The 8,206-nt window shown below is 36.0% G+C and overlaps 1 protein-coding gene across 1 annotated transcript; it reads right to left on the bottom strand.

Annotated features, from left to right (window-relative positions):
* Positions 1-643: 643 nt before the first annotated feature.
* Positions 644-4,159, bottom strand: LOC131076772 (disease resistance protein RPV1). Its single transcript, XM_058014090.2, has 3 exons — positions 3,520-4,159; positions 2,309-3,377; positions 644-2,173 (listed from the first exon to the last, which is right to left on the bottom strand). Exons 1-3 carry the CDS (start codon positions 3,987-3,989, stop codon positions 935-937), a joined length of 2,778 nt encoding a protein of 925 aa, XP_057870073.2. The 5' UTR covers positions 3,990-4,159; the 3' UTR covers positions 644-934.
* Between the last annotated feature and the right edge of the window lie 4,047 nt (positions 4,160-8,206).

The following is an 8,206-nucleotide window of genomic DNA, read 5'->3' on the forward strand; positions in this document are numbered from 1 at the left end:
TCTTTCCCTTTAGATGGGTTTACCTGACTATATGGGTATGTGAGCAGGTCCAAGTTATCTACATTTTTGCATAGATAAATCTGTATTGGCATGGAATCTCCTGTAAATAAGTGGGTCTCATTTTATTGTAGAAAAAATAATATGGTGTCATTTATGTGGTGAAATTAATAGATCTTAGATCAAAAAGAGGTGGTAATACCATGAAAAATGTTGGTGAGAGCACATGGATAAGAAATAAAGGGGTTTCTTTGTGAAAGCATAGAGCTACGGAATAAAGGGGGTTTTTGTGTGAAGGTCATGCTTTTCAATTTTTTAAGCCATGGCTTGATGATAAAATTAGGGCTTCATCATGGTTTTAGGAGGAAAATCAAAAGAAGCATGGATTTGCGGTAAAGCTCTCTACAGTAATAATAGAACAGTGCAATACTACTAGCTTTGAAACAATTTTTGAAAGACATTATATAGTCAAAACATATAACTCAACATAACCCTTACATTTTTTTCCTACATAAATCGTGAATGCTTCATGATTGATATATTGAATGATCGAAATTTAAATAGATAAACAAACATTGCAGAATGAAGACTAACATAGAAGACAACAAAGCCAAATTAAGGAGTGCAGACGGATAACCTTTATATATGATTATTGTTTAATGTGAAAGGACCTTATTAAATTTTTAATTGAAGATTTTAACAAGAAACTTTAAAAAAAAAAGTATACTGCCATCAAATTTAAGCCGCACTTCCAACACTCGCAACAGTGTTCATTTCATCCAGGTTCTAGTGGTCGAGAACTTTTGCTCTTGAAAGAGAGGTCACAAGGTACCTCCCGCAAGAAATTTGAGATAGTCCCATAAGACTCTAACCCATGTGTAAACCCATACATAAATGACTGACATCATAGACTATAAAAGACCCTTTCCTTTCCTTATCACTCTAATTGCTGGGAGATAATTTTGGTCCAAGTGGAGTACACGTTAAGGTTGGCATTGACAGGCGGCGGGTTAGTTATGACTTTGTCTCCAGTCAGCGTGCTCACCACAGCGCCTCCCCGCTTCAACACAACGGACTGTTGCCCAACCTGAAAAGGCATGGAATAAGTATTTATCCCTACCGCAGCACTGAACTTCCTCGAAAGTTCACCAGACATTAGCTCCCCGTCTGCAGCCGAATTCAGCATGGTAGTTACGTACAGATTATCACTCAGACCCTCACTTATGCTATTGGGCTGTGTGTAATAAAACAAGTAGACTACCTCCTCAGCAATCGCAGGCTCTTGGCCAGACTTGTACCATTTTATGTAGTGCTTGCCCAGCTCCAAAAATCCCGCATGGCTGAATGTATCGGCACCAAGCTTCTTCGCGGCTGCGCTGTAAGGCGGAGCAACGTAGGTGCTCTCCTGCCAGTCATTCCAAGTTACGATCTTTACAAAAGGAGGCTTCAAACTTATGAGATGCTGCCACTTTGTGATCCAGAGGCCCGGGCCCTCGTAGTTGCCCTTCACTTCAGTACAGTTGCAGTCATTGAAGAACCAGGGGCTGGCGTTGGGCATGTAGAGTTTTCCCTTGTCTTTACAGGCTTTGAGATAGTTTTGATCCTTCAAGGCCGAGGGAGAGCTGTTGAGGTTGGAATGTTCATATGGCCAAGCTGACGTGTCCCAAGCAGAGAGCCCGTCGATAATGTCTTTGAAGTCGTTTAGCTTTTCTCGGACAGCGTCATAGTCTCCACTCGTGGGGAAAAAGGGCACGAAGAAGAATTTATCCTTTCCGCCGGCTACTTTAAAGATTTGGGGCCAGGGCGTATTTTCTCCGAGCCATGAGGCGAAGAAAAGCTTGCCTTTGTATTTGAGGTAGTTGGGATGATCCGCATATGTGGTGAGCATTGCAATGAGGTCGTCAGAAGAGAGGGTTTTACCCTCGCTGTTGATAGACATATCAGCAGAGAAGAAAAGCTTGAAGTTGGTGTCAGAGTCTAGAGCGGCCTGGAACATGTCGTCTGCACGGTTGGGACGCCACACGTTGGAATTGAGGGCGAAGGCATCAATGCCTTTGTTATGTGCCACCTGAATTTCCTTTTTCAGTGTCTCCACACCGTCCGGCTCGTAAAGCATGTAATGCGCAAAGACCATCCGTGGCTCCACGGTGTTTGCAATCATATAATCTTGAGGATTCTAAAAAGAAACATTCCAGGGTCATGGTTAAATAATATACATGCTTTATAATTTGAATAAACAAATGAATCAGAAATAAGGGCTCCAAAACTTTTTCTGATTATTAAGTGTAGGGATAATGAAGATGCGGCATACCTTAGATCTCGCATCCTCTGGCCGCCACGGCCAATTCGCTTCGTCCGCCATTTGCCTTCCCAGGTCACGGAGATGATCGTGCATTCTAAATATGGCTCCTCCGTCATTGTCCTCCAGATCGACAAGGCACTTATCTACCAGTCTTTGAATTGCGTGTTCAGGTGTCCCATAGGACTTCTTCAATACTTCTATGGCGGTATCTTTTGATTTGGCATTATAGAAACACGCAATATTCATAAAAATATATTTCTCCGCAGTGTCTAAACTGTCAAAGCTGATTTTAAGACGTTGCCTGACATCATTGGGCTGGGTATCTCTAGCTTTCTCTAATTCCAAGTTCCAATGCTTCTCATCCCTTCCACATACATGGCTGCCCAAAACTTTGAGCGAGAGCGGCAAACCTCCACAGAACTGCACGAACCTTTCAACCAGCTGCTCATATTGAAATTTTGGCTCCTTTCCCCCAAAAGCATGATTACAGAAGAGTTCTTTAGCATGACAACTATCCATTGTTTTCAACTTGTATCGATTACTGATACCTGCACCTTTCAAAACACCTTCGTCACGGGTTGTGACAATTACTAAGCTACCACGACTGAGAAGATCTTGAAATAAAAGCTCATGCAACTGATCTTGATTATCGACATCATCTAGGATTATAAGAAAAGACTTGTCAGACCCTGCCCTTCTTAGACTATCCTTCAAAAATTCCGTTCCTTCATCAGTGTGTTGAAATTGCTTTTCTTTCTTAAAGAGATCTTTGACAAGCCTACTTTGCAAAACGTGCAATTCACCTTTGACATGTGATTCTCTAACATCATACAGAAAACAAGAAGCATTGTAGTTGGAGCGCTTCGTGTTGAAGATTCTCTTTGCCATGGTGGTCTTGCCACAGCCCCCAAGTCCAAAGATCCCTACTATATTTGCCCTCTCATTCACTGCCCCTTCAAACCTCCTTTCGAAATCTCTGACAAGTTCACTCAGTCCAACAGGATATGCTGCATCATTTAAACGCATCCTCTTCTCAATTTCTTTCTCCACACAGGACACAATCTCTTCATACAAATCGCTGAAAATCGGGAAGAAGAATTTCATTTCTTTAGAAAACACATTTCGGTAAGCTAAAATCAATGCCACTTACAGCAAACAATAAATAAATGGAAAACCATGATGTATGGCAACGAATCCAAAGCACATACAAGTAATCTTACCTCTTACTGCTCTTAAGTTCAAAGCCAATTACGTTTGAAGCAGTGTGAAGGGCTCTTTTCCATCCCTCCAGCTTATCAAGGCTCCTGCCTTTGTCTTTATACCCGCGAAATGCCTCAGCATATGGTTCCTTGTTGTGACGAGGGACAAAAGGGTCGACATCATAGAATACAGGAATGAAGCGTGCGCCTTCATGATCTCGTTGTTCTAACATTAGAACGAGCTCGTCTAAACACCATGGGGAATGTGCATATCCTTTGGAAAAAATGGCTATCTGAACAACAGATGAGCGTATGGCACTTTCAATGGCGGGAACAATAGAATCTCCCTTTTCTAACTCTAGACGGTCTACAAATGCCCGGCAGCCTCGATCCTCAAGAAGTTTATAAAGTGGTATGGCAAACTCTTCTTTGACGTCAGGGCCACGGTGGCTAATGAATGCATCATATAATTTTGAGGAAGAGGAAGCCATTAGAACAATTATTCCAGTGACGGTACACACCAGACTTTGTAAAGCGAAGCAGGCTGGAATTAGTGAAATGATACAGCAATAACCAGTATTGGGTGGATGATATATAGAGTGGGAAGAGAGTGGTGCAACTCCATGAAAGGCTGTGAATAGAGAGGAAAAGGAGACTATTCTACACTTGGTAGGTAATCTATAGAGAGGGGGTCAGGTTTAAACTACACATTAAACAATTTATTAAGTCTAAAGACACTTTTAAGCTTAGAAATGAATGCTTAGTACGTGTTTTAAGCAGTCCGTAAAGAAAGAAGATAAATTCAGAAGTCAGTGAATGGCTATCATTACTCAACTGTTCCATTACGCAAGTTGCTGAAGTTCCTGTCATAATGAATGCTACATAGGCCCTACCGTGACTTTATATAAGCAGATTCATTGAATTTGTTAAAAGCATGTCTTAGTCAATTGCATATAGTTTTAAAATTATTATTTTCAAAGTTAGTTTTACTATTTTAAAAACATGTCTTAATCAATTGTCTGCAGTTTTAATTTATTATTTTAAAAGTCAGTTTTACTGTTTTAAAAGTATGTCTTATGTCAATTGCGTGCAGTTTTAAAATTGTTATTTTATAATTCAGTTTCACTGTTTTAAAAGTAGTCAATTGCATGTGGTTTAAAAAGAAAATTAAAAGTCCATTTTACTGTTTAAAAATATGTCTTAATCAATTGTGTGCAGTTTTAAAATTATTATTTTAAAAGCCAGCTTCATATTTTAGAGAATAATTTATATAAAAAATGTCAAGGAATATCGTTTTGAAGATATTTATTTATTTATTTTTGTTTATATTATTTAAATGGAGCAATACAATAAGAAAATGTTTCAAATTGTAGGAGAAGAAACAAGTATTATTATATATTTTTTATTCATTGTAATATTAGAAGAATATAATAAACTAAAAATATTTTTGAATATATTATTATGATTTAGGATTGTTGTTAGGGTTAGACATAAATTAGGGTAAAACACTAATTAGGGTTGTAGTTTCATTTAAAAATGCTTGTATTAGTATTAGGTTGTCATTTTTGTTATAATTTGAGTTTAGTTAGGATCAGTTTTTATATCGTATTTGAAGAAGAATTTTTCAATTAGGATAAATGTTAGAGCCAAACATTATATATTATAGTGTTTATGAAGACAATTTTTTAAATTAGGATATGTGTGAGAGATAAACATTATATAATAATAATAATAATATCAATTGAAAACATATATGTTTTATGAATATCAAATTCTTAAGAGTATTACAAACCTATTTAATGTGGAAAGAGATAATGAAGTGTACAATCTTAGTAATTTAAATTCTATGTATTAGAAACTATTGGGTTAATTAGAATGAAATTGGCGCATGTATGTAAAGAAGGTGCATAAAGATGTTTGGTCATGCATAGAAAGAATGATCGAACTAGTTTTATGGCATGTTTTAGGGAATAGTTTTGGTAGTTTCTGTCATTTCTTTGTTCTTTAACAAAGTTCAACCAAATAAATCTTAATATATAAGATTTTAATAGAATATTGTTAAGAAATTGCAATATTATAAAAGAAAAGGAAATGATTGATTTGAATAAAATAAATTTAGGGCAATAAATAAATATATAAGAAGATAAATACTAACCTCATTAACATTGCTAGGTTAAAATTTTATGTATTTAAAATTCAATTATCAATTGGATTAAAAATATTTCAATCTATCTTCTTTTGGTTTTTGTCAAATGACAAGTTGGCGTCTATATTTTATTCTTTCATAACAATCATATTTTCAAGGTGGCATACTTATTAATCACTACAAAGACTTTTGGGTTGATCAACAAATTTAGTTGTCTCTAGTTGTCACTTCCTAACTTGCTTTAGTTGATTTCAAAGAAGTGGATGCCTTTGTTGGAGATTTACCCTTGTTGTAAGATTTCTTGTTGTTGTTTGTTTTGATTCCTATGATGATCATTATGATGTCCACCTCCTAGAGAGAGATTCTCCCTATCAATATTTCAATCATTTTGTCATGTCATCAAAGACTATCTCATTATGATGTTATTATTTTGTAATGGAGCACTAGTATTCATATATCTAGTTGAACATTGTTTACGCTCATAGACAATCATTTTGATTATGTAGATGATGCCAATTACATGGTTAGTTAGAGATTCCTATGTACCATGTGATTCAATTATTATCTATGGTGTGTATCTTCTTATGTGGATAAGCATGAGCATTTATTTTAAGTATACATAAGTTAATAATAAAAATTAAATTGTGAATGAAATATTTAGTAATGTTAGATAGATATGATTATGTGATTTGTGCTTATTAATGTTTAGTTGCTTTAGCTATTTAATCTTTCATGATGGACTAATATTTGGAATCAAGTGTGTAGGTATCACATGTTGAATGAGACAGGGAAGTTACATGATGAACTTGTGTTAAAACCAATCATGATTACCTATCCTATATGGAGAGGCTAAGGTCTTCTATTAAATGTTAATGTTATGTTGTGAAGCATTAGAAAGATAAGATGTAAATGTGATGTCATGTAATTGAAGTGTGTGAAGTTGTGTTAATGTAGTGTGTCAAATGTGTCCAATATTGAATGTGGCATTTGTGTTTGTGTGATACCAATTTTTACCATATGTTTAAATGTATTTATCTTTCCATTATCACCATCACCAAGCTTTTATTAACCTCTTAAATTATAGGATTAAATTTGTTAGGCATAATTTGAGAGCCTTAAAGTTTGTAAATTGTAAGTTTTAACATCTTTTATTTGGCCTTTTTAAAATATGATGGGATTGACCACATGGGTAAGAAAGTGAGACAGATATGAAGTAGTGGAGGATACTTGAACCATTCTAGAAGAGGTATCATTTCCATTTTCAAATAGCCACACTTGATTTGGAGAGCATGAGAAAAGTGTGGGCATGTAGGAGTCCTCACACATGTGTGAGAAAGGTGAATGGAAAAGAGGACATTATACCTAGTTTTGAAAAGAGGGTAGGTAGGATTTGTTCTTGCAAGTAAAGGAATTGGGTTTGAAATTATTGTTCAGGATTGTATGAGTAGAGGATTGATGAAATAGAATGAAAGAGGGTGGAATTGAAAAAAAATAGCTAGAAGAAAGTTTTTTGACAAAATTACATACCCCTTCATCAAGTGAAGAAGGCCCAACTAGGTAGGCCCTTGTCCATTCACTTTCATGTGCCTGCAAGTTTGTTTTATTCAGAGTCAAGTCTAAATGATGTAAAGAAACTAAATGTTGTTGTGTATCATATGTATTTGTATTTTATTATGTATGTTATTATGTAACTTTGGGGTTGGTATTATGAGAAAATGAATTCCTTATTGAGAACTCACTCCATGAATGGGGTAGAGGGAAATGAAGTAATGTGGGGAAGATGTGGGTGCTTTGTTGGGTATGAGTTTCCAAATGATTTTTGATGGAGTTTTGTATTGCTAGGTATGAATTCCCAAACTATTATTTGATGGACTTTTGTATTGTTGGGTATGAGTACCCAAATGATTATTTGATGGACTTTTGTATTGTTGGGTATGAGTACCCAAATGATTATTTGATGGAATTTTGTATTGCTTGATATCAATACCCACACGGTTGGTAGGGAGATGTATGTTGGTATTTTATTGTGATATTATGATAATGGGAGAATCAGATTGATATGAATATATTATTTTTATGGAGATGTGAATAAGTAGCTTTAGATGGTTTTGAGCTTTTCTACCACCCCACAGTTGTGTTTCTCTCTCCCTCTCTAAGTCTCTATGAACAACATTGTGTAGTATTCCTAGTAGGGGTAAATGTGTTATATTTGTGAAAATGTATTTGTATTTCTTGCTATTCCTAATATGTTATGTTCTACCCGGGCATCATGCTAGCTCCACAAGCTCAAGGATTGAGTAGTTTTTGGTCCATGTGGAGGAGACCTTAATGTTGGCATTGACAAGAAGCGAGTTATTTATGTCTTTCCATCTAGTCAGTCTACTAACCACAACGCCTCCCCTCTTCAAGACAACTAATTGTTGCCCAACCTGAAAAGGCATGGAATAAGTATATATCCCCATTGTATCTAAGTGAACTTCTTCGATGGTCCCTAGAATGTGAGCTCCCCTTGCATAGCTAAATTCAGCATGGTAGTTATGTATAGATTATCACTTAGCCCCT

This window comes from Cryptomeria japonica, chromosome 11 (genome assembly GCF_030272615.1).
Source record: "Cryptomeria japonica chromosome 11, Sugi_1.0, whole genome shotgun sequence".
NCBI lineage: Eukaryota > Viridiplantae > Streptophyta > Pinopsida > Cupressales > Cupressaceae > Cryptomeria > Cryptomeria japonica.

What these genes read in the sequence shown, in the direction of transcription:
- LOC131076772 (XM_058014090.2), bottom strand. Translation starts at nt 3,989, where the DNA reads ATGGCTTCCTCTTCCTCAAAATTATATGATGCATTCATTAGCCACCGT. An exon ending in GAACTTAAGAGCAGTAAGAG is followed by an intron (nt 3,378 to 3,519) that starts GTAAGATTACTT and finishes CCCGATTTTCAG; the next exon opens with CGATTTGTATGAAGAGATTG. An exon ending in CAGAGGATGCGAGATCTAAG is followed by an intron (nt 2,174 to 2,308) that starts GTATGCCGCATC and finishes GTTTCTTTTTAG; the next exon opens with AATCCTCAAGATTATATGAT.